Genomic DNA, 27,891 nt, shown 5'->3' with positions numbered 1-27,891 from the left:
GACAATGAACACGTTTATTTCAGTGCACATGAATAACAAATATGTTCACAACATATATACAAATACTCATAAATATAAATTAAATACTTTGTCAGTAACTTAACAAACGTAATGTAATAAAGTCTTTGGCCCACCTAGCTAAAAGACGACAACATATTCGAAGGTCCTTAATCTGTGATTCAAGATGGGCGGTTGTCAGTTATCGGTATTCGGTATTTGTACAGGATCAAAGATGAACGATTAAACCAAATTACCACTTTAACTTAACTGACATACGGCTAAAAACACATGTTAGGCTTATATCAGCAAAAAAATGCAAATAAAACATGTTTATGAATATGCAAGTATGTAAATGGTACAACAAACAATAAGATAACAACAAGTATAAAAATTGTGAATAAAACATTAAATATCATGACAGTTTAACGGGATATAGAGTTAGAAATTTTGTCAAACACTTTTATTGCCGATATATATTATGCATTAAATAAATTGTAAAAGAAATACTCGCATCATAGAAATAATTGGGACTATGCTTCCTATTATAAATGACTGGCAATGAGTAACTGCAAAAAGTAACTTTAAACTTATGTTTAAAATACACATGTATCATGCTGCAGTTCTGCCCCGTACATAAAAATCATGGACATTAAACAATAACAAATTTAATAAAGATTTACGTAAAGGGATTACATATAATAACTGAATTGCGTTTCCGTTGAGGGCAAAAATCAGACAGAAAAGCTTCAAACATAGGTTAAACAAGTCTTGTTTGATTCTCTTAAATTACTGATAAAGCCCAATTTTTAATCTGAACAAGAAACGAGTATTTTGTTAGACGTATGATTGCACCAGTCTTTGTGAAATGTTCCACTTGAAATGATTTTCAACATTCATGTTCACATAAAATCTAAATATAATTTGCGATATGTGTTAAATCTGTATACCTACAGTGCGGTGAAAAATACTTAGATACTGTTAAGAAATGTATTTAAGAAAATATGTATTGTCATTAAGAAAACAACGTTGTTGCAAAATACATGTATACAGATAAAATGAAGAAAAAAAAAGAGTTGGAAATGGTGATATTTCCATCAAAGCAAATTCAGGAAAAAATTATAAAAAGTGAATTGTATGTATATTAATAAGAGGCAAAAACGATATCAAAAACTTTTGTGTTTTATATGTAAAAAAGCATTGATTAATGTACACTCAAGTTCCTGAACTATGTTCCTGCACTCTCATGAAAATACATTTTTTCAAAGGTTTCAAAAAAGTTTGTCTGAGTTAATGGGCCCAGTTGTTCGAAACTTTAACCGGCTGTTAAACTAACCGCCTGTTAAATTTGTATTCAAATTATTTGTCTTAATGGGAAAGACTAGTATGGCTTTTTGATTTTACTGTGAAGGATTTTTGTTGTTCATAGTCCTTAACTCATAAATTTGTTTTTCAGAGTCTTATAAAATGCCGACATATAGTCTTAAAAAGTATTCAGTCGTTAGCTTAACCGCCTGTTAAAAGTTTCGAACAACACGGTTCTGGTCACAGATTTACAGTGACGGTTCTTGTACAGTTCACTTCTCTCCAATGTACTAAATTTTTAAGCAATCTGAATAAATCGCCTTCGGCACTGAAGAGTTATGTTCAACATAGTAATATATGATAATGGGCGGTGATTAAATATGAAATTAAGGTAGAGTTACAACTCAACTCTTATGCACTGCAATTTCATTCAATGTCATTCATCCTTGTTTGCAAATGAATATAATACCTCAGCACTTACAGAGGTATGCCTCGGACAAGTAAATTTGATAAAGGAAGATAATTTAAAATGTGAAAAAGGCTTATGGTTTGTTTACAATGCACATGCTTATAATGTCCTTTATCCTTGTGTAATGTTTTAAGTTAGCGTTTTTTAATAAAAACAATAAATTGTTTTGTAGGTGTGCTCCGGACAAACGTGCAACGTGTGAAGCAAATGAAAGGGTGTAATTCGAAATAAGCAAAATAGAGTAACAGATCGTGTACACTGCACTTTCTCTTGCTATCCTGTGTAATTCTTTGAATTGTTAACAAAACCCCGGTCATAGTTTTATAGATATGTTCTGGCCAAAAGTGGTATTTGTAAAGAAACACACAGACAATTAAACATGCAGTATAGAGTTATAGGTCTTGTACTCTGATCTTTCCCGAAATGTTCTTTTGGCCTTGGGTGAAGTTACAAAATCGGTTTGTTGTTTTTTCTTACGGTCCGGAAAAATGAGTTAATGATTACTTTGTATATCAAATGAAGAGAAATAATTCAAAAGTAAACAAAAGTTATATTGTTATTATACACTACATTTTCCTTCGAAAGACCCTGTCACTGAAGGAAGCTTTAACACAATACCTTTAATTTTTTCGGAGTTATGCTCCGGACAAAAGAGTAAATCAAGAAGGGGAGGTAATTCAAAAAGTAAGCAAGGTACAGTTTTAATTCTTGTACATTGTACTTGCTCCCGAATGTTCAAAGTTTGAAGAATTAAATAAAAAACACACAGTATGTTTTAAATGTCCTGTACTGTAAAGTAGACAGAAATGCAAAATAGTACACACAATGTTTTCTTACTAAATTCTGAGTTAAAATGTTAAACAAATTTTCAACACATGGATTGAGAATGTACCACTCCGGTGTATGTTGTGCTCCCACGCCTCACAGTACTATTAAAGTTGTACATCGCAGACTGTTCTGCTCCAAGACTACGATACTTAAATTTAGGACAACAACAAAACAAATAACGATTGTAGTATTTTCTAAACTGACTACTTAGAAAATATAAAGCATATGGATTTACACATGAGTATATATAGGTCAAACAGAACGAGATGATCTTGAAAACATGCCAGAACATGTTGTATTCCACGTCGGAGTGGAAATGAATCAAGATTGAGATATGTCGTGGTAACCAGCAGATAATGAAGATGATAACAAAGGACAAAACCACTTTTGCAACTTTCAAACGGGCCTGGACTTGGCGTTTTTGTTGTTGGTTCATGGCGGAATCTTTCATGGACTCGCAGGGCATGTCCCGGCTACTCAAAATTAGAATTCTTGCCATCAGTATATAAAACAACCCTATAATCAGAAGAGGTATGACAAAAAATACGATAAACCTTGTCATAGAATGTACCTTTTGGTACCAATCTGGATAATTCAGCGGATAGATCATACATATTCCCAAGTGAATGTCTGTGCTGGAGGAATTGGTACTATTTTCTCCAAGGAAACCGGACACATATTCCAATTTGCTTGTATATCCATCAGGTACGGCTAACACCATAGATAATGTCCAAATACCCACCACTGTAACAACTGTGATAAGGGTTGGTTTTCCTGTGTGCTTGCTCATTGGGTGAACAATAGCTATATATCTATCGCCACTTAAAGCTGTTAAAGTAAATATTGACACGCCAAGCGATAAAGTCTGCATAAATTCGTTGAACTTGCAGAGTCCTTCTCCGAATGGCCATGACGTTACTGAGTAGAATGTTGAGGAAAATGGTACTGAACATAACAAAAGCAATAAATCACCGATAGACAAACTAACAACGAAAATGTTAGGAGTGTTCCTCATTGATTTATTTCTTAGAACAGTAAAAATCAGAGCGGTATTACCTATAACTCCAACAAGGAAAATAATGGCAAATAATATCGGCACTATTACTGCTTCCGGACGTTCTTCGGCCTCTATAAGTGGTTCTACGACTGTTGTATTTTCTGTGCTCTGCATAACAGCAGTTGAATTGTTTAAATCAGTCGTCTGTTCTGTGTACGATATATTTGACAAAAACGTTGTGGTACTCATGTTTTCAGAAGACATGTTTGTGTTCAGAGAAGCCTGAAAAGATATGACATTATAATTTAAAAGTTTTTATCAACAAGCTATCTTATATGATTTTTATGTTAGCATGAAGATGAACCAGGGAAGCACCATTTCATGGCGCATGAATTGCGCCAAATATAGTAGGCCGACTTATCGTCAACGCATAACGGTGTTTTGAACAGTGTTAAAATACGGGAAGCAACACGTTCCGAGGAATAACCTACGAGTGCGAAGACATGTAATTAACTACTTTTTCGTGAATTAAGTGTCACACTATTCTTTTATATCACTTCGAATTTGAAACATCTTTTATAAAGTAGTAGATCAAATATAGCAGCACATTTTTTGGCGTCTTTATGGCTTTATGACGTCAGATTTCCATGTTTTAACTGAAATGAGTATGGATTTTTCATATCAGAATTTGACTCTTTGTTCTGTCAATGTATTACCTTTAATTCAATTCAAACGAAATTTGTCCCTCTGTAGGAAATATCAAATACTGTCTGAACCTTTTATTCTCAGTTTTTTTCCTTGTCGATTGGCTTATTATATAGTCAGTTTAAAAATGCTAGCAATAGCCTGTACAAGTAAAGCTGATGAATAATAAAGTTTATATATTATCCAAAAAGACCAAGAACCAAGTTTATAAGAGTTAACCATGTTTAAGAAATTTCAGGTTCTTACATCTTTCAATTACAATTATTCAGATTACTCAGGACAATTTCTATTAATTGTAAGCTAGCTTGTTTCGTTATTTATGTAGGCTTGATTACATAGTTGTTTGCGCTTCCCGTGTTAGATGTTGTTTTATAAGATATTGTTAACTTAAAGATAAATTTGGTTTTGTTTAACATTTGTGTTGAAACATTAAAATAATCCCTTAATGCTATATCACTTTCACATCGCATATAACGAGGATTTGCAAACTGAAATTTTATTTAAAAAAAAGGAACAGCAAAAGGTAGCAAATAGATAGCTGGAAAAAAGATCTATCAAAATATATATATGAAATGAAATGAAATTTAGCATATACCTTCCAACATATTTCTCGTTAAAAACAAGTCAAAACCTAAGGTGATAACATCATTAGCATAGCATCATTTGTTTCTACAGGGCAGATAGCAAGATCAAATATGACGCTTTATATATCATTCTAAGAACAAGCTTGGAATGAGTTTTCAAATTCAGAACTTGATTTACTATTCTGAAGCTTTTTAATAAAGAAAACATCTGGAAAATCAGTCGTTGACAAAATCAGTGCCAAATCCTCATTTCACTATGTACTAAAATATCAATAGCGTCCGACAGAAAGAACATTCTTCTGTTTACAAATGATATACCAGTTGTAACAATAGCGCCAGTCATGGTAAAATTGCAAACAAATGGTAGGGGGTTTCGGCAACATTCCAAGATTTAACAATACAAAGCGTTTGACTCTGTTTTTCTCTGCATGATTACAAAACTGTAAGCAACGTTCGTTTGTATATGCCAGACATACTTCAAGTCGTCATTTTTAAGAGGTAATTAAATAGTGCCAGGGAATGAGTATTTACAGCATTTCGTTTTGTCCTGCTCTTGTTTTCTTTTCTTGCCAAAACCCTCCAGAAATAAATTTACTTTCTGATATCAGTGCGTTTCTGCACAGATAAATTACAATCAAAAGAAAGCATGAAAACACAAGTGTTTGTAAAGCAAACGCTTAAATGATAGCCAACGTGTCCTCCGGTCAATGATCGGAAACCGTTTTCAGTTTTAATTTCATTATTCAGTAGTGCTTCGCAATCGTTTTGGTCCGAGAGCTCACGGACTTTTATTGCAACAATTGAGGCCAAAAGAAGTTTATACATTTTTGGAAACACTATTTCATATCCTCCATGAAAACCCATTTCTTAAGTGTCAAAGCCGTGCCTATCTATATTTTGTTCGCTTATGTTTGTGATATGGGAGGTTAAACTCACTTGTAAAAATTTAGGGGGTAGGGTAAAGTTTACGTCTACCAATTTTTTCACTGTTTAATTACAGTAGCTATTTGATTGTCAGTAAATGTATATATGTCAACCAATGTCAGCAAAAAGAAATTCATCAAAAAGGAATGAAGGGCAAACTTGATATTAAAGGTCAAATTTATGTACAAATCACAAAAATTGGCATATTTGAAATTTATTTTTATTCTTAAAAATTAGTTTGTTACCATAAGTCACTCAGTTTTACTTATGAAATGTGTTTATATCAGCCCAAGTCAGAAATGCAAATCTTATTGCAAAACGTCAAAGTCAACCCTGATAATTGAAGGTCAAAGTTCATTTTCATGCACAAATGTCAAAAATGTTACCTTTACTTTTTTAATCTGTTTAATATGTATTCACATTATTAGTCACCGAAGTTAATTTGTTTTAATGTCTGTATGCCAGGCAAAGTCAGCAGTACAAAGGTAACCACACAACTGCCAAGGGTAAAGCTTATATCAAAGGTCAAAGGTCAAATGTCTGTGAAAAATTGCATGAATAGCTTTTTGTTTGAAATATAAATGCTATTTCACATCATTATTTGTAATTGCACGTAATTTATTTTAATGTATATATGTCGCACAATGTCAGTTATAAAGATATAGTCTAAAATAAGACAAGTTCAAATGTGATATTAAAGGTGAAGGTCACTTTCAAGTAAAAGAATGAAAAAAATAGCTCTTTATTTTTTCTTCTTGTTAATGGTATTTTGTCGATATTAATCAACAATATCAGTTCATTTTAATGTATAAAAAGTAGGTGATGTCTGGTATGCACATATTATTCCAAAACATTCAAGGTTAACCATAATTTCAAAGGTCAAAGGTCAAAAAAGTGAATAAAATGTTGCAATAATATCGCCTGTTTGTAATATTTTTATTGTTTAAAAGTATTTGTTTTGTCATTTTAGTAACTGATCGTTTTTCATTTTACTGTATATATGTCAGACGATGTCGTGGAAGAGAAAATAAGTCAAGGTCGAACCTAGTATTAAAGGTCAGGGGTCAGTTTTATGTAAAAGATCAATTTGTAGCATACTTACTCATTACTTTGTTCAAAAATAATAGCTCTTGTTAGAAATTTTTGTTGGCAATTTATTTTAACGTATATATGTCAAGCAAGGTCAGGAATGTAGGTCTTATCCAAAGAAGGCAAAGCAAAACCTATTATCAAAGGTCAAAGGTCAAATTTGCGTGAAAATTAGCCAAAACCCAGTATTTTTGCAACGATTTTTTCATTATATTTTTATGGTATTTAAAAACTATTAACTAATTATTATTCATTTTAATGTATTTATAACAGATGATATCATTCTTGAAATAATAATGAAAAATTAGTCAAGGTCAAATCTGACATTAAAGGTCAAAGAAGAGGGCCTTCAAAAAACTCGCCACTATGAAAATAACTGGCAGGAACAAGCTGGGGAGTAAATGCAAAGATCCTCTGCAAGTCTACACAGGCAACGTACGATACATAGCAGAGTACGCATCAACCTCATTGGTACCTGCTTCCAAAACCAGTAAAAATAAACTGGACAGTGTTAAATTTCATGTCTGAGGATAATCCCGGGGCAATGAAAACAACTCAAATAAAATGAATCGAAAAGACAGCCAACCCTGAACCATTAGAGACAAGACGAGAGTACAAAGCTGTTGTCCATGCAGAGAAGGCAAAGAGACTACCATCCCACCCACTCCACTCAAAATTCGAGAGCAGAACATAGAACATACTGAAAAAACAGAGTCTTATCCACATCGTCAAAAAACTGCCAAAATAGAAAGCAGCAGCACTGGACACAGAGGCAGAGCCGCTCGAGCCCAATGAATGGTTTCCCAGACAATGTGCTCCCAAGATCAGATTTGAGGTGCCAGGAGTAGAAGAAAAGGGAAAGCACCATCAGGCTTACCAACAATCTCTTACGCTAGAAATGATCAATAACCGCTATCCAGCACACTCTTGCATCCAAGAATATACCAATGGATCAGTGGAAAAGGCAGTTCAGAAAGCTTGGGGTGGTGCCTACATCAAATTTTCAGACAGCTCCTCCTTCATACTCTCTCATACAGTCGGCAAGAGATGCTCCAACTACAGATCCAGATGCAAGCCCTCACATCGGCGACACTCGAACAGTATGAGCGAGAAGAAAAGGGACAATATATTCCTAACAGACCCCAAGTCAGCTCTTCAGGCTCTCTCAGCAGGTCCATCAGACAACTTAATCAGACAGCTGTTGAAAAACATCAGTCTCCTGCCTGAGAACAACAATGTAGCATTTCGATAGATAGCTGCACATGTGGGCATAGCTGGAAATGAAGCTAAGCACAAACTTGCAAAGACAGCAACCAGACAAATACAGCCCAAACCTCCAACTTCATACAGAGAAGCTCCGTCTTCTGTGGAAGAACAGCTTTGCGTCAGACTGGAAGAACATAAATGGAAGTTACCCGCCAAAGAATGACTATCTACACAAGCTAAACAGCCAATTAACTGTCTTCCGTCTGCGCACTGAAGACTGTGGCCCGTGAAAACATATGAAGAAGCTAGGATTTGCAGAGAAAGCTAAATGTCAGTGCGGATCAGAGGAACAAACACCGTTTCACATTCTGCAGAGTTGTTCCTATCTGGAAGAAGCACACGGCAGAAAGTTTGGCCAACAGACATCCCATTTGGGATCAAGCCGTGGACAGATATCAGCGACCTGCAGAATACGATGCAGTTCATTGTCGCATCTAATCATAAAATATAAAACGGCCATAAGAAGATGGAAGGCAGTAAGGAAGTAAGGAAGTAAAGGCTAACTTTAAAATGAATTAACATCAAGCTATAACAAGATATGTTTGAACAAAGAAATAAAGTTACAGTGCTATAATTTGCATTTATTACCCGAAAATGAATTTTAAACTTTAACATCAGGGCTGATCTAGACTCATGTCTTATGATATCTCCATTGTAGACATTGACCCATATATAGATATATGTATATACATGTATGAGACTTCAAGTAATAACCATAAGATATTAATAATGACAAAATACTTTTAAACAAGGAAAAGTATTGCAAAAATGCTACTTTTTGCGATCTTTCACGCAAATTTCACCTTTTACCTTTGATATAAGCTTTAACAATCACTGTTTTCGAAATTAGATCTGCATTGCTGACATTGATTTACAAATAAACATAAGACAAAATTGATTTCAATGAACAAAATGACAATATAATTTGTAACGAAGAAGAAATTAAAAATGCTGTATTTTGAATTTTTACATGAAAAAGACCTTTTACCTTTAATGTCAGGTTTGACCTTGACTTACTTTTCATTATTATTTCAACAGTGATATTGTCAGTTGTATATATTTGAAAATGAATACTGATCAGTTTTACTAGAAGTGACAGAAATAACCTACACAATAAAGAATCGAAGCCTTGAAATGTCTGATGGTTGCGGGTTTTTGATAGATTTATTTCCTGTTTAAAATGGCGGTCTATGAATATACATGAATGAAAAACAAATACAAATTTAATGTGCCTCTTATCTAAGATGAAATCTGCCTGACCCAGCTTGTGATGTAACCATGGGCTGGAATACCTTATCATTGAAAGATCTTATATAATCTAAATGGTTAGTGTGAGTGGATACAGGTTGAATAAGAATTGCTTGTTCATTGATAATTCATCGCACTGTGCATGAATGGGACTATTTTGTGTAGCATATGAACATCTTTTGGATGTGATTCTGAATAAAATAAAAATGCTCTGATAGTCAAAAATACACTTTAACTTTGGTAGCGGGATCTTATATAATCTAAATGGTTAGTGTGAGTGGATACAGGTTGAATAAGAATTGCTTGTTCATTGATAATTCATCCGCACTGTGCATGAATGAGACTATTTTGTGTAGCACATGAACATCTTTTGGATGTGATTCTGAATAAAATAAAAATGCTATGATAGTCAAAAATACACTTTAACTTTGGTAGCGAGATTAACCCGCAACCAAAAATCATTGCAAAATTCTTGTTATTTGTGAATTCTTACACAAATTTGACCTTTGACCTTTGATAATAGGTTTGCCTTTGACTTATAAGGATAAGACCTACATTGCTAACCTTGCTTGACATGTATACATTAAAGTAAATTGCTAACAGTGAATTATAACAACAAGCTATTTTTTGATCAAAGTAATGAGTAAGTATGGTAAAGGTTGTGATTTTTTATACAAAAGTGACCCCTGGCCTCCAATACCAGGTTTGACCTTGACTTATTTTCTCTTCTATGACAACGTCTGACATATATACAGTAAAATGAACAACAGTCAGTTACTAAAATGACAAAACAAATACTTTTAAACAATAAAAATCATTACAAATAGGTGATATTTTTGCAACATTTTACTCACTTTTTTGACCTTTGACCTTTGATATTATGGTTGACCTTGAACGTTTTGGAATTATATGTGCATACTAGACATCGCCTAACATTTAATATACATTAAATGAACTGATATCGTTGACTAATATCGACAAAATATTAACAACAAATTAAAGAGCGATTTTTCTTCCTTTTACATGAAAATGACCTTTGACCCTTAATATCACATTTGAACTTTTCTGATTTCAGACGATCTCTTTATTACTGACATTGTGGGACATATATACATTAAAATAAATCACGAGCAATTATTAATAATGATTAGGAATAGCATTTATATTTCAAACATGAAGCTATTCATGCAATTTTTCACTCAAATTGGCCTTTGACCTTTGATATAAGCTTTATCCTTGGCAGTTTTGAGGTTACATCTGCACTGCTGACTTTGCCTGACATACAGACATTAAAACAAATTAACTTCGGTGACTAATAATGTGAATACATATAAACAGATTAAAAAAGTAAAGGTAACATTTTTCACATTTTTGCATGAAAATGAACTTTGACCTTCAATTATCAGGGTTGACTTTGACGTTTTGCAATAAGATTTGCATTTCTGACTTTGGCTGATATAAACACATTACATAAGTAAAACTGAGTGACTTATGATAACAAACTAATTTTTAAGTATAAAAATAAATTTCAAATATGCCAATTTTTGTGATTTATACATAAATTTGACCTTTGACCTTAAATATCAAGTTTGCCCTTCATTCCTTTTTGATGAATTTCTTTTTGCTGACATTGGTTGACATATATACATTTACTGACAATCAAATAGCTACTGTAATTAAACAGTGAAAAAAACTGGTAGACGTAAACTTTACCCTACCCCCTAAATTTTTACAAGTGAGTTTAACCTCCCATACCACAAACATAAGCGAACAAAATATAGATAGGCACGGCTTTGACACTTAAGAAATGGGTTTTCATGGAGGATATGAAATAGTGTTTCCAAAAATGTATAAACTTCTTTTGGCCTCAATTGTTGCAATAAAAGTCAGTGAGCTCTCGGACCATTTGTTTTCCCAATATGACCTTAACATACGACGTAGTTATCCCCAAAATGCTTTTCGCATGCAATCTTAAAAATAATTTTGGAGGTGATTGTCCAATCATTCACTCACTGGACACCAAACAAAAGTACAAAATTTAAAATCACAAATATGATATGCAAATAAATCTATCAAACCTGCCCTCTTATGTTATGAATACTCACACGGAAAGATATCAAATACTAATGACTCATGCTCATGGACAGTAATACATAAAGTTAACCAGCAGTCTAAATGACAATATAAACATTTGATGCACTTATGATGATTTTATATAGGAGTTAAAGTGCCGTTTGGCGGCCAGAAATGACTGTACTTGTAGGTGGTGTTGCTATATTTTCTTGAGCATTTGAAACATTAGTCATTTCAGATATCTGTATACAGATGGTACAATGGAGTTTCTTTAAGTGCCGTGTGGCGGCTGTAAAATATCTCGTACATGGATTCAGTGTTGTTATATCGTTTTCTTTTCCTTTGGGATCATGGAGTCCATTCAATATATTTGTAATAGAGGTCCACTTAAGCCGGTGCTAGGGGGCGCGATAGGTGTTGCATTTTCCATTACCTCCCATGAACAATCAACCGAGTGTGCTATTATTTTGCTTGGTTGCATTTGGTGATTCCACGGGATCTTCTTTTAGATTTTATTATTTCACATTTCATTACCTCTCATGGACAGACTCAACATAAACCAATTCTGATTTTAATTTCTTTCGATACGGTAAATATTTTTAATGATTTTTCTTTTTGTGGTTCAAATCTACTGATTACACTCAAGCAGTCTGTGTAGATTGACAACCATAGATCGACGTGTTTTTAATGATCTAATGGCCAACAGACCGACAGATAAGAACAAACCAGGATAACCCTGACATATGCGCTTTAACCTGCATCTCTAACTAATTTAAATTGTCGTCAATATCCTGGATCTAATTTTGCAAAACATCCTTTTTGTATTCTTCGTTTCGTTTCGGAAGGATGCATGTCGGGATATCTCACCTCTTGTATTTTAATAGTTAAACTGCAAATATACCTTAATCAAGGATTGAGTGAATGTGTGTATATTTGCTTATTATTTCACATTATCGTTAACGTACTGATGTTTTGTGCTGTCTGTACATAAGATTGTATGTTATAAATGTTGTTCTATTTTGATGTGATTATGTTTGTATGTATATCTGTAATTATTGATAGCTCTCCTTGTTGGAGGTAATAAAGAATCTATTTATATCACAACTTTCAGAAACAACTTTCTAAATGTTTCTATTGTTGGAAAATGTTGAAATATACATATTAGGCTTGACAGATACCAGTTTTGGAATATCGTAGTACGATTGTAAAACTGACACTTGCTCTGCAGTTTACAAACATTAGTTTTCAGAAAGGAAAAATTCTACAAAGCTCTTACTCTTATATAACTCCAGTTGAAATCAGTTCGTCGTTTTAAACATCCTCATCTTACCGTGTATGTCTGTCAAACTGAAAATAAGATATATATATACACCTCATTTGGGGCAACCGTAAACTATCTTAAAGGTTCTTTATATTTGGACTTAGTTTTGTAATATTTAGACCAATAGATTCTATTAAAGATATATGGATGAGAGAGCTCCGCAGAAGTAAGTGCTAGGGTCGTAAGAGGTGTTTCACATTTTAATACCTTTCACGAGCAGTCTTAATCAAACCGATGCATTTTCTTAAATTTTATTGTCATACATGAGCATTGTGTTGGATGCAATGGTAATTCAACGCCCCAGTTCATCTCTGTTATTTATTATTTCCATAGACAAGAAAAGGTCTTGCCAATATTAATTTTGTGTCTCAAATTATGAATAAGTATTAAAAGTACATAATTGCAAGTACAAAGAAAGTGTGGAAGCTCACAGTTTCCTATTTTCCAATAACTGTTCACTAATTTCCCATCGAGTGTCAATAACTATCATTATCAGACTGATATTTGGGTATAATAACTCATTTAAAACAACGTATAAAAACACAAGTATACGCCATTTACACTTTATTTACAATATCGGACCGAATATGTAGCACACTTTACAAGATAATGTTCATTTTTCCGCTTGTATTAGCTTTCGAGAAAAGATCTTTTGCTATTTTCTCATAATAGCATGTGGTAAATCATTATTAAAGTAAGTATAATAAATGAGTAACAATGAGAGACTACGTTAATATCTTTTTCAAATCCCAAAGTTATAAAAGCAACATGCTCCACATGTTAGAATTATATGGATTATTATATGTTTCATTCCCACTGATACAAAAAGAATGCATGGTTATTCCATGTTTATATCTACGTGATTAGAAGTGTGCATTAATGAGCAATGATGGTTTATAAACTGTTCAAATAATTAGTATTTTGATTGTACAAAAGGTTTAATGCGCTTATTTATAATACTTGAACACGCCTCAAAATAGTTAATATAAATCGATTGGTTACATAGACACGTTTTTCTTTTAAACAATCATTATTATAATAAACTAAATAAAGCAAATATCAGTAAGTTTTACAAATATTTATATTCAGACTTATAAAACGAAACTGTTGATTTCGATAGTTAAAATCTTACAGATTGCATTGCAGCAAAGTGTTACGTAGGGCGTACAAATTATTTCAAATCAAATTAATGCTTACTTTGCAATCAAAGCAATTAAATGAAATGTACTCGAAAATATCGTGATGTCTTGTCACAATACGGTAGGGTTCACACTGTTCACATCATATCAAATGTGCTTGTTACAACCAGATAAACAAGTAAATTTGATCTTCCCAATTACATCCGCCAGTGTCAGCGCTACATCATTTCCCTAATCATGGAAGAAGGTGTATATAACTTTTACATAAAAATTACTGGATTTCAACAGCTTTTAGTTACTGTAACACATGTAAAGATGCTAATCATTTCAAAAAGCAGGAAATATCTTAAAACAATAAGCAGCTTATTTATATGAACTGTTATAAAAGTATTTCATATCGTTCGAAAATAGCGAAACGCATTGCAAACTAGATATTACAATAATTTTGTTCAAAAGTAACTGCGAAGAAACAAAATACTTTTTCACGTTCTACACAGTTGATACAAACAAATTATTAACGCTGCATGTTCTAAAAGGCGTACAGGTTTTATCACGCAAACATAACACGACTCGTGGTATATTATTAAAATGTTTCCAAATCTGTTTTCTTAAAATATTCAAGAAAATTATAAAAAAATGAATTCCAAAGATATTTGTTTTAATTTTTTTCCTATAGATACTCAAATTTTCAAGTCAGCAATATTTCACATAATTTTATGGGGTTTTATTTTGTTGTCTTTTAATTTCTACCGGTTGTACTCGTATTTCTAGTTACCAATCTTAATAAGATTTGAATAAAATCTGATTTTAAATTAAACGTAGAGAAAACACGAAAACGGGTGTCCAATTTACATGAAAACAAACGAAAATGCACTTGTTTCGTAGATTTTTTTGCATATATTCGAGGATAAAAAATAATATCTCTCCTGAAATTGGACTGTTAGCGAAGCCATGTAGTAGTGGTAACATCAGCTTTGTTTTAAAGAACCACGAGCCAGTGAAATGTTAGAAAGTATGATCGTTTTGTCAAACCTTTCACAATATCTTCTTAAATTCATAAAATGAATATCCCAAAACTTAATAGATGGCAAAGAGAGAATATAATAAAAAAACAATTATTATCGACCATCGGACGTATTGCATTAAATCACATTATAAGTCTTAGCGCAACATAGTAAATAGTTGTTAAACTGGAGATATCTTATAGTTCTTGTGTAAATTTACAATTACTGTCCATCTATTACAAACATATTACTTGGACAGGACTCTGTTGTTATCTTCTACTGTTTGTAAAACTATATACATGTATGCTAATGATTGCAATATATCGCATACTACCTGCTGACTTTCTTTTAGAATTATGTTAATATTCATTATATTTCTGTACGTTCTGAAAGCTTTTTGTCAGGCGGTATGTGTTATTAGCTTGATATTTGCCTTTATTATAAGCAATTTTCATTAAAATAGAGAACTCACTCTTCCAGACAAAAATACAAGGTACTATTTCAGAAAAAAAAATATGAATTTTAGTGGCTATTATGTGAAAAACAGCGAAGCCAAGTGTAAATGCACGGACATATGGCATATAGGAAAGCAACTTACTGCAGTGTGTGTAAAGGTTTCTGAAAACTTAAAATAAGATAAAGAAAAACATATTTCTCTGTAACGAGCTGCTTACCGACTTGTGACAGAGAACATAAAGACTTTTTTCAATGTACAGGAATGTATATCATACATGTACGTTTTCTTAATCTCACATCCTCAGTAACATGGTACAGATAATGCAAAGTGGCCTGAATGTCATAATCTTTTTCCTTATCACATAGCATCATATAAAAGCAGGTACGCTACGGCTGGATCTGACGATACATTAAATTAAAATTTTATCAACATTTGAGTAATAAAAACAAACGGATGTTTATTTGTATTAACAAACAGGTGCACACAAATTGAAGCGAGTTATCAAATCTAAATTGAGTAAGATACATTAGAAATGGTATTTACATGGCATGTGTAACCACCAATCTATTGAAATTTAACATTCCTATCGGCAAATCAATGCGCGTACATATTATTATTTACAAAGAACCTTAGAGAACATAATATTATGTCGTTAATGTAATGTGATAATACTTTACTAATAAATAACAAACGGCTTCGGTTAATAATAGTTTCTTTATTGATGCTACACGATACGTTTAAAACTAAATTAGAGTATGTCATTCAGACAAATATAAATTCTTTATTTTCGTATATGCATAAATAAACATTGTAGTTTCTTTTTTGTTTCAATAGCTTACGCACAATTTGTACTTTAAAACTTTCCAGCAATATCTTTTTTTTCTATACACATATTAACCGCGTTTTATTCTGTTTATTATTTGATGCGATGCGCAGAAAGTACGTACAAGATTCAGATCCAGAAAGATACAGATACGATTTTATTGGACTTCGCTTCTTGTAAAATCAGTTAATTCGGATAAGACTTTCAAATATGATTTTAAGTATGAAGCATTATTACATTATTATCTCCATTACCTTGGATCTATATCAAAATTACCTTACCGGTACCTGTAGACGGAGAGCTTAATTGCATAAGCTTTAGATAAAGTTATTAGAAAACGCATCATCAGTTCATTATTTGGCAGGCTTTCTTTGGAAGCTGAAGATGCTTCTTATTATTCAAATAAGTGCTAAAATGAGTACCTGAGATTATACATTATTATACATCAAACTTCGGATACACATTACAACTAAAGTTAATATACCACTTAAAGGAAAAGCAAAATCTGGTCTCTTATGACAGCATACTTTATTTTTCGGCGACGCCGTCTAAATTCGTTTTCGTTACCTATGCCACGTGACTTCAGTTTGCAAATCAAACTACTTGATAACGCATTATAGATAATTTATCAAAACGGACGATTTATGCAACACTCTGCCTGATTGGACGAGAGTGTCAATTTCTTTCACTCTGTTGATTGTGCTACGCTGAGTGAAATGTAGACAAAGCGTTTATCCTAAACGACGCTGTTCACAGTTTTAAAGCTAACTTTGGCTCAGTATATTTAGCAAGAATATTGATATATCTCAAAATGATAAGTAAGTTTAATAAATATGATAAAAACCTGTTCAAATACCAGCACATATCAAATTAAAGAAAGAGCTGAATACGGTCTGCGTATCACCTGAATAAGGGTCTTTTATGTAGTATATAATTTTATATAATATTATATATGAATATTTTTCTTTAGTATGGTATGCAAATATTGAACTCAGTTGAAATCTGTTTTATTACATATATGCTATATAATGACTGAATCTCATTACACTGAAATTAAGGCACGCTGCATACAGTTTATCTTTGTGATATGACTACGGTCAAACTTTGCTTATGAAACAGAAATATTGAAATAATTACAATTGTATGTTTTGCTTGACCTTCACTTTTTTATGGGTGTGACGTCATTGTCCAAAGATTCATGAGTAGCGGATATGCATTTGTTAAAGCGAGATCAGTTGGCCTATTTTAGAAAGAAATAAAAATTATAAATAAAAAAATCCTTTAATTGATTTTTCTCATGTATTCTTATCAAACTTGATTTGTAGCATCTTTATAAGGCCCGCAGCCAACTTTGTTCAGCTGGGACATTTGACCCATTTTAGGGGCTGCTAGAGCTAAAACTAGAAATGCCTTTATACAGCGTCTCATGAACAGCTTGGTGGATCTTTGTCATACTTGGTCTGGAGCATCATTATAAGGTCCTCTTCCAAATTTATTTATATAGGAACTTGGCCCCTATTAGGGACCACTAAAGCTAAAAGCAGATATGCCTTTCTTCGCATTAACCACTAAAATGTAATGAATTTTTATCAAACTCGATGTGTAACAATATCGTAAGGTCTCCTGCTATTTTGTTACAAATGGGGATAGGGACCAATTTAGCTAAAAATATAAACACGTTTAATGGCCTCTTCTTATGAACCGCTTCATGAATCTTCGTCAAACTACTGCTGTCATTATTCGTCTAAGGATAAACGAAACAAAATTGCAACCCTACGAAACCTTTGCGAAAAATTAAAAGTGAACCATTTAAATTGTTAAAGTGCGGTGTTTAGTTTTGCAATTTGAAAAATGTTAGATGAAAGATGAATGTTAGATGAAAAATTCATAAACTTCTTTCCTTATTACAATTCGCCGACCATCATTTTTAAAGATATTTCTTGTTAAAGGTTGTCTCCTTTTGCAAGAGATCCCTTATAATTAATAGACCTGATTTCTACAGCAAATGTCACTGTTATTAAATACTATAGAGATGCTTGATATGTTTATTGTGGTAAGGAGACCTGAAGGTGTACTTAGGAACTTTGTGTGTAATTGTCATGTAAATGTTGACAATTGTTTATGGTAAAGAAATAGAATTTAAAGCAAGCAAGCGGACATTATTTGACACAGAGGATTAAACTGACATCATTTCATTATGATATCAAGACTTTGGGATCAAAATAATGCACGGTGATTCCAATTAATCTGTTAAAAAAGGTCAGTAACAAAGGTCTCTCAGGGCGATAATGTTTTGATCGTTTCCGATCTATTAAATAAATTTAAAAAAAAAAAACACACACAAAAAACCGATTAAGTGTTAGATTTAATTTGTGGATTGTTTTAAGAACATTATTTTTATCAAGTTTATACTGATCCTGATAAGTTTGTACACCATAAGACATACAACCGACAACATTGAAGGTATAGTTTAACAGTTGCTGATAAAAGTTTGAATAAAAGACATATGGCGTCCATTGCTCGAAAGGTAGATGTATAATACGAGCAGAAGTCATTCCAGACGCATGCCAGATGCAGTCCAAAGAAAACAATTGCATCAAATCACCCCTTTGTTTTCAGTGTTAAACATGATTTATGTAAATCCAAAACAAAACAACAAATTGGATGTGATGCTAAGCTATGTAGTTTTTCTATCATTATTCGTAGGGACTAATTAGACGGTAAGAGAAATCTATTTTGACTTCCTTCTCAAACCAGATGTACTAGTTTTTTCTATTTTTGTTTTGTTTATATTGTTGCAATTCAGCGTGTATTTGTATATGTTGTTATAATTTAACATGTATCTGTATATGTTGCTTAACACATAATCAAGGCCTTCGAGTGGTTTGTCGCCTGATTTATCATGTTTCATGGGTCAGCTGTACAGGAACTGAACCACGAGAACGTTAGCCCGAGTGGTTTAATTCTAGGTATCTGAACGAGGAATCGTGATAAATAAGACAATAAACCACAAGAAGGCCTTGATTGTTTTCATTTTTACATGCTCATGAAATATTTTTATAAAAATTATGCTGGTCTCCATTCATCCGTGTAGAACCGGCATCATGCGGTAATCTGACGTCATAATCGGCGTCATAATGCTCCCTTTGCTGTCCGCGCGTCAACCGTTGTTTATCGCAGAATATATAGGGCTTGACATTCTTCTTTGTTCAACTGGCAAGAAAATCGAGCCATATTAGAACGTAATGTAACATGCATTTGTATGTATTGTTGTAAGTTAACATGTGCATGTATTTGTATATGTTGTTGTAATTTAACATGCATTTGCATGACTGTATTGTTGTAATTTAACAGGTATTTGTAATTTGATGTAATTTATCATGTATGTAAAATAGTGATTAAACTAATGAGTGGACATTTATACGCTGTTTTCTATTTAATCGTTCCTACCGACAATCACATTTTAAAATGTCACAAAATCACAGACAAATGATTGAATTTAGAAACGAGCGAATTTCGTAACAAAGCAGGAAATTCATGACAACAACAAATAACTTCTTTATCCTGTCATTTCCCGTGAATAGATTTAAATTTGGTTTGATATTTGACAATCCATCAGTGAAAGTCAATATGTAAACCCTTGTTTTCCTCTATTCATAAAAATGATGTTTTCGCTTCTTTCTTTTTTTCATAAAATCTCTACTTGTATGGGTAATTGTGTGACTTTCTAAAACGGGACACAAAGATCGTCACATCAATTAAAAGATATGTGAAAATATTTTGTCTACGTTTGTAAGAAAGAGTTTTCCAAAAAGATTAAAGGGCGTTAAGTGTTTCGATTAGTATTATTGTTAATAAACCGTGAAGCAATATCTACAAAATGTAAAAGAAACGCTTTTACTGGAAGAAACCTTTTCGGTGTTCATTTATCATGAATTTAAAACAAAAAAGATCTAAATATTTCGTTATTGAAATAAAATTTTGCATTTGCACCTGTGATCATAAAGCCATCTTATCTGTGTGTGTGGGCATCTAAATATTTCCAGCTTTTAGATTTTGCACATGTTCTACAATCATGAAGGATAATATTAAAAAAAACAGTTTTACATTGAAAACTTTATAAAATCTTTATAAAACACTGCTAAAATACATCAATCTCATCTTTTCCAAGATCGATTATTCAGTTTTAATAGAAACATCGCCTGCAGAAAAAACGATGTGTAGTAAAAACATGTTTATTATTTCGAGGAAAATTGTAAGTTAATATCTAAGCACGTTGTAAAGTTTGTATTATTTTAATTTTGAACGTTTGTTTTTCACTTCAAAAGCGGAGTTGCTGGATGAGAGACCAAGATTTCATTCTATCCATGGGTTCACAGACAGACACATAATTATAATGTCCCCTAATCTCTATCTGAAAGTCATCTAGTCCTGTTTATAATGTATATATTCTGTATTCTCTCTCTCTAACTATAATGTACACGTACACTCCATTGACAACCACCTAATTTTACTTTGTTCCAGAGCTCATTTCGCGCTGCATTATACATGTATTTTTCACTGAATACTATATAATGCTATTTAATTCTAAAACCTCGGTCAAGAGATGTGCAATTGAAGAACATTTACTTTCGTTCCAGAACTTCTATCTCAATACATCTTCATAAGCTATCGTATTAGAACATATGATATCTGACAGCGGATGACAGACAATGGCAAATGAGGACAGGAAGATAGAGTGGAAGGAAGCTATAGGAAGTCATTATTTAAATAAACTCCCTTTACATTAGGTTTATCATGTCAACATTTATCATCTACGACCATTGAGTGAGTTCAGTTTTATGGCGTGTTAGCACGATTTTGGGCAATTGCCTCACATTGCTATTTTAGTTACAACTAGACAGTGATATTGACCATTAAAATGCATATTTTCCAATTTTGGGAATTCTACTAATTTTAGTGTCAACTGGATCTTTTAGTTATAAGGGGTATAAAAACTTTGGTCATATTCAACTGTATGTCATTTTCTTATTCATCGCTTAATAAGAAACAAAAAAAGTATCATTCTGATAACAACCAAAAGTATGTTATAAAAGAGAAAACAATATTACACGTGTACTTGTGGATTAAATAATTTCCATACAAAGTGTCATACTATAATAATGCTCTGGTCAAAGTTTTTATGCATAGATAACGAAGTCAGTAATTAGATTCATCTTTCTTGTCATTGTTACGTTTTCATCAAACATACAACCAACACAACCGAGAAACAATCAAATAACATCAGCCCAATACAAATTCAATTCATAACGCACTTATAGAAAGTAATGCATTGAAAGACAAGATTTGTGACCAAAGGTTTGACATTTAATTTTGTTTTCCGAATACGCAATGTTTCTCCCAGCTGACAGGTTGATAGAAAGTCAATAGCACCGATAATGCACGATAACGCAACATTACTTTCAATAAATTTCAATATATGATCATGTGGGGAAGTTGGCAGTTACTTGCGGAGAACAGGTTTGTACTGGTACAGAACCCAGGAACACTGGTTAGGTTAACTGCCCGCCGCTACATGACTGAAATACTGTTGAAAAAACGGCGTTAAACCCAAAACAAACAAACAAACAAATCAATATATGGAAAGGGTATTTGAAAATATATATTGGTGCTAATTCAATTAATAAAAGGCAAAATATCAGAGTATTGCTATTTGTATTGATTCTTTACAGGTGCGGTATGATTAAAATGTAAAAGCATGCACGAAGCTTGAAGAAAGGAAAAAATCAACACAATTAACAAAAGGACATCAGGGGTCCAATCGTTTCCTTAATGATGAATTTCTGTCAATAGTTTGCTTTTATAAAAGATTTAATGAAAGGTTTGTCATGTGTAAGAATACATATAGACTATTGGATTATCCCATCATTTCAATTGATCTGCCACAACCAAAGAACTTGATTGTTAACTGCGTATTATGCAAACAAATGGTTCTAGGAAATTCAAACGGTACCTAAACTACGAACATATAAAACGTTTAAACATGATTTCAAATGTGACGACCATGTTCTGATGAACTTTAAGAAATGTGAAGTCAATTACGATGTGGAATTTTACCGCTAAGATTAAGAGACAGGTAGATATGTTGGTGAGCGATCCGAAGATAGACTCCGCAGATTATGTAATGCGCGAGTTGTGGAGAACGAATTACACTTTAGTTGTAGCTGTGAACTCTATAACAATATACGAAGTAGATCATTTTGTGATTTATTAAGCAATAGAGATATCACTGATATGACACTGATAGACAAAATGTCCTTTGTGCTTAATTCCTATCCAAGAAAAACCGCTAAATAAGCGAGAGCTTACCTTTATCTAAGAAGGAACGTTATTTACTCATGAATTATTAACTGCATTTATATAGTACAGTGATTCCTTGTCGCCCGTGTATATATACATATTGTATAAACATTTTGTCCCTCTTTTGTATAATCAATGGATTGATGATCAGTTAAAAACTATTTTAGTAAAATTACATAGGATCCTATTAACTTTTGCTGAACACAAATCTCGTAAAGAAATTTAATTCTTGGCTTCTTTTACCAGTAAACACATTATTGTAAGCCATTAATTGTAAACATTATTCTATCACACGAATTTCATTCATTGATGACTTGTAGGCCCACTGGACCGGGTGCTTTTTAATATGTCTGAAATATCGTTATATATATTGATTACGTCACATAGAGCATGGATAATAGTTAAAATGTCTTTAAAACATTATAAAACCATTATTGTAAAAGAAAATTTGATCTGACAACATGTAATTTCATTCGATAAAAAATCAATATTACCAGCGGACGCGTTTTCCCAAGTAATGAGTTAAATGGCTCAAAGCCATTATCATGATTTATAGTCATAAATGAATAATGGCGTTACATAATTTCTTCGTATCATACATGCTTGCTAACGCCAATGAAGGCTCAGGTCAATGAAGTAAATTGTGCAGTTTACTCACAGTTTATCATTAACAGTTTATTTTATTATCCAATATCCGGTAACATTTTAGTTTGACATCTCTGAAATATTGTTATGTAGTATTTAAAATGAATATCCCCCCCCCCCCCCCCCCGGGAATTACTCGTGGCCACGATATCATTCTTATCCTGGTGACATGCAATTTGTTAGCGAAATAATATGTAAAAGATACATATTTCTCCATATAGATAATTCCAAGTTTATTTTATTTTTGTATTTTTGTCTGCCTTGTTTCTGCATTACATTGTATACGTCTTTTCTTCGTAAAAGCCTTCTTTCGAGAAAACGTTGTCTTTAGAAATGAAATAATCGCAAAATAAAACCGCTTCAACAGCATAATGTATAGATTAAATAGGACTATATTCTAAGCAGGTACTTTCCCGGTTAAACTTATAACCCTTTGATTTTTAATCAACAAATCATGTTTTAAGTTTATCTTCCTTTCTGTGATAATTTACCAAAATTCATAAATGTGAGACTTTTCAGAACTATGTTGACGTTAAGTCGGAAATCAGCGAGCAAATAGGTCTTTACCCGAGGAGTAACGTATCGGACGTCATACGGCAATTTGACGTCTAACTGACGTTCTATTGCTGTCTTACCGGTCCGCGCGCTAACCGTTATTTATCGCAGAATATACAGAGCTTAAATTCCTTCTTTGTTTAACTGGAAATCAAACCGAACCATGTTAGAATGGTAATTCTTGCATAAAAACTACTTTTTTCACTGGATCCGCCCATGTATTAACGGGAGAAAAATCGTGTGCAAACAAGGCAATTCACGTGCTGTTAATACCCGATTTTTATTTTTGAAATAGCATTTATTTTCTTACTGATAGAAAATAAAACAGTTATCAAACAGTTATTCGTTCTAAGGATTAAGAATCATTTCTGATCATTTTTCTTTTAGAATAATGTTTTACATTTATATTTTAATGCGTATTTTAATTGTTTTTATACTTTTACAAACTTAATATCTAAAGCAAAACACAATACTTTTCATTAATTTCACATGATGACTGTATCATAAGAATATCAGATATCTAAATACTTAAAGAATGTTATAACGTTCAAGCTTACAAAATGTATCTTTACAAAATAATAGTTTTAATAGCACAAAACTTACGTGTATAAGATATATAGTAACACGTCATTTAAATCATGTAGTAGAAGGTTAAAATTTACCTGCTGCATGTCTTCTTAATGCGACGATTTGCATAATGAAACAGCAGAAATAAAAAATAAAAATAAAATAAAAAAAGGTATAATTTGCTGACTCGACGGTTTCAGGTAGGGATTATGGGTATATTTTGTGCATCAAAACAAGAATTAAATGGTTCAGACCAGTGCATTCCCGTTTTGCGTTAGATTTGATATTTTACGAACATGCAATAATATATAATGTAGTCCACCGTATAACCAATTGCAATTGCAAAGGTATATCGGAAGTATTGCTAAATTTAAATTACAGCATGCTTTCCTGCATATAAGCAAATAATCTTATTTATAAATCGATAATAGGTCCGAACATGGGAGTGTTGGTACTGGCAATAAAAGTTAGCTCCCACAAGAAGAATTATGTGATACAGTGTAATATTTCATATACGTCTTATCGCCAAATTAAATTATTTTAAAACAGCCAGGATACGTATAAAAGTAAATGAATAAGACAACAACCCATTTAAAGAAAGAACATATTCTGCTTAAAAATACTAAAATTTACAGGAGTTACAGCAAAATAACTGTTCGATTATTTCAGAAATACAATTATCTTCAAAATGTAACTCTCAGAAAAATACAAACAACATGAACTGATATTATCATCATGAAAGTGTTATTTCTAAAATGCTTTATACTTAATATCTGATACCATTCCGTGTGTGCCTTATCTAATTTTTTACATAAAATATATAACTAAACAAGATTAATTCGCACACTTAAGTTTCATGTGATATATTTCATTTAAACATTAAAGATGTTCAACATTTTCTAAACGTGTGGATATACAGTATAATCTCAAAATTGTTTCTCTTTTCAATAAATACGACTATCTATCTCCACCGGATATCTATCATTACAGATGCACCATCCTCTCAAGTTAAGCTTTGCTTTTCATAGCAAGTGTTTTATCAACTATAGTTATTTCTCTTTCATAGCAAGTGTTTTATCAACTATAGTTATTTCTCTTTCATAGCAAGTGTTTTATCAACTATAGTTATTTCTCTTTCATAGCAAGTGTTTTATCAACTATACATTCTAGTTATTTCTCTTTCATAGCAAGTGTTTTATCAACTATAGTTGCTTGGCGAAATAATCCTGCAAACAGAAATCTATAGAAGACACCAGTCATGAAAGTTAACGTAGCAAAACCTTTCGTTCAGAAGATTTTCTGTAATACCAAACGTTTCAAAAAAAAGAAAGTTTAGTAAGTACAAACAAAATATTATATTAAACTTTAAATGGTGTTTAATTACTCTGTGTGATTAAATGCAAAGTAAGAATACATGCAATATACAAAATCAGGCAATACAGGCAAGCGATAATATATTAAAGATTGTCATAAATTATCTGCTATTAAGCATCGTCCTTTATAGTAAGACACATCATTTGTTTTAGTGAATCTTCTTATTATATGAATTCATGAAACCTTCCTTCAACGTCTATATATGATTAGATCGGATTACTCTAATGTTTCAAACGTCAGGTTCATTTCACTCAAGTAAGTATGATTTAATTTGCAGAAATATTCAAATTATTTCATCTAGAAATATAAACATATATGAGTACACAGGACTTATTCAATCATTCTGACCTTCGCAAATACAGACATGTTAAGATATAAATTTTACAATATGTTTGTACACAACTGATTTATAACGCTATTCATTTTTCAGTTATTGAACGATTCTGAGAAATCATAAGGATTTTCAGTGTCATTTATAGAAATTGCTATTTTCTCCTCCTCCTCCTCTGGCAATTATTTCAAGACATATATACATAAAAATATGAAAAACAAATAATTAAAAACATTGAAAACAGTCTATCCTAAGCTCTGTTTCGAAGTTCTATTTGCAATATCACGTAAGTTTTGTCTGCAAGCAACACTGGCGTAAATTATAGTGGTAATGCGGGTAAAACGTAAGGAATGTTGAAACACAGCGATGAGATTCACGAAAAGATGAGGTTCAGTGAAAAAAGTTATTACAACCGTGGAAGTACATTAACCGCTACAACGCCGGTGAATTGTCTTTTCACATGTTTTTTTTTGATGTTCCTAGTAAGTGTTTGGCAATGTGTCAAGAAAGGAATGGAAAATTAATTATGTATGAAACAGTACTCCATAAGTAACACAATTACATGTAATGGAAGGGAAACATGGGCGGTATACATTACATGCATGTCATAGCTTCTGTTAATTGTTGTTATAGGTCATAGATGAATATATAGAATCTTTCATTTAAATTAATCACTTAATCTTTGAAAATGATAAAATCAGAAAGCACATCCAATCCAAGTGTAATGAATATGACCATGTCCTGCTAATATGCAAAATTCATGGACATTTGCAATAGTGAATTTTCATTTTTAGATACAATTAATGAATGAAAATTTCATTTAAGATTTCAAAAGAAACGACAAAAAGACTAATAACGAATGAAACAAAAAGGTAAATACACAATTATCATAAAAATGGTCTTTTATACAAAGGTCAATTATTATTTTCTGTAAAACTCATATTCACTGTTACTCGTCTTTCAATTTTTATTATTATTTTTGTCTTTTTAATGTTCTATTATATTTTACAAGCAAGCAAAAGATTCCATTGGTTATGTTTGCTTTAAAAGGTATGTACAAAAATACAAGATGTACAAAAAAAAAAACACGTTAATCTCGGCCAAGAATGTTTCTGATATTTGAACCAATTAATTGACATTTCTTCATACCTGATTGTATTAAGAATGTTACAAAGACAAATACTGTTCTCCGGAAACTAATTTGCTGGCATTCATCCTGCCAGGCGCAAATATGAAGTTAATTAACACCTACCGTTTTATTATCTTAAGATTTGATTTGCGCGTGTCCAGATATGTCACTGCTATTTAGTTTAAAACGTAAAATACCATGGAAAAACAATTCTCTAATGATACATCATTAATTCCAAATAAACATTGCTAGTCATCAATTCAATACCGGTACTAAAAAGGTTATAATCCTCTGTTAATTGTCCTTTTATAGTAATTAAATTTGTAAATATTTCGTTCTTCTAAATTTAACAAGAATTAATATTATTAAAAAACCAGTGAACTTCCAAAAACCGCTATAAAATGGGAAAAAATTCTAACCTGTGCAAATAATCAGCAATCAGTTTCTAGCATTGCTGGATGGTTCGTTACCAGCTCCTGTGATTTTGCTAGATAATCAACGATTGGAGACGTCTTACTTCCAAATACAAAGCTCTCTTCGGAATTTTCAGTCACAAATTCACTAGTTAAACCTTTGCTACAATATTGTCGCGCAACAAATGAAGTAGATATTCTAAGTCAATCTAACAAGTCTGTAGTTAGAACGCGAGTTATGATTATTTAGACAGGCAGAGAGCTTCTACGCAGAAAGCTTCTTCGATA

At 32.2% G+C, this 27,891-nt stretch overlaps 1 protein-coding gene across 2 annotated transcripts; it reads right to left on the bottom strand.

The window, feature by feature from the left end:
• On the bottom strand, positions 1-27,891 carry LOC123552368 (neuropeptide CCHamide-1 receptor-like). Of its 2 annotated transcripts, XM_045341983.2 has the most exons (3): positions 27,610-27,891; positions 12,762-12,832; positions 1-3,878 (listed from the first exon to the last, which is right to left on the bottom strand). In XM_045341983.2, the coding sequence occupies exon 3, from the start codon at positions 3,858-3,860 to the stop codon at positions 2,640-2,642; it is 1,221 nt and encodes a 406-aa protein (XP_045197918.2). In that variant the 5' UTR covers positions 3,861-3,878; positions 12,762-12,832; positions 27,610-27,891; the 3' UTR covers positions 1-2,639. The 2 variants fall into 2 exon arrangements, with proteins under 2 accessions (XP_045197918.2, XP_045197919.2); XM_045341984.2 differs by lacking the exon at positions 12,762-12,832 and having other exon boundaries at positions 27,610-27,890.

The sequence above is a fragment of the Mercenaria mercenaria genome, chromosome 4, assembly GCF_021730395.1.
Source record: "Mercenaria mercenaria strain notata chromosome 4, MADL_Memer_1, whole genome shotgun sequence".
NCBI lineage: Eukaryota > Metazoa > Mollusca > Bivalvia > Venerida > Veneridae > Mercenaria > Mercenaria mercenaria.
Note: the sequence above shows the minus strand (reverse complement) of the source record. Positions and strands in the feature narration are given on the sequence as shown.

Bases quoted from the DNA above. Each gene is read 5' to 3' on its own strand.
- LOC123552368 (XM_045341983.2), bottom strand. From the start codon at position 3,860: ATGTCTTCTGAAAACATGAGTACCACAACGTTTTTGTCAAATATATCG.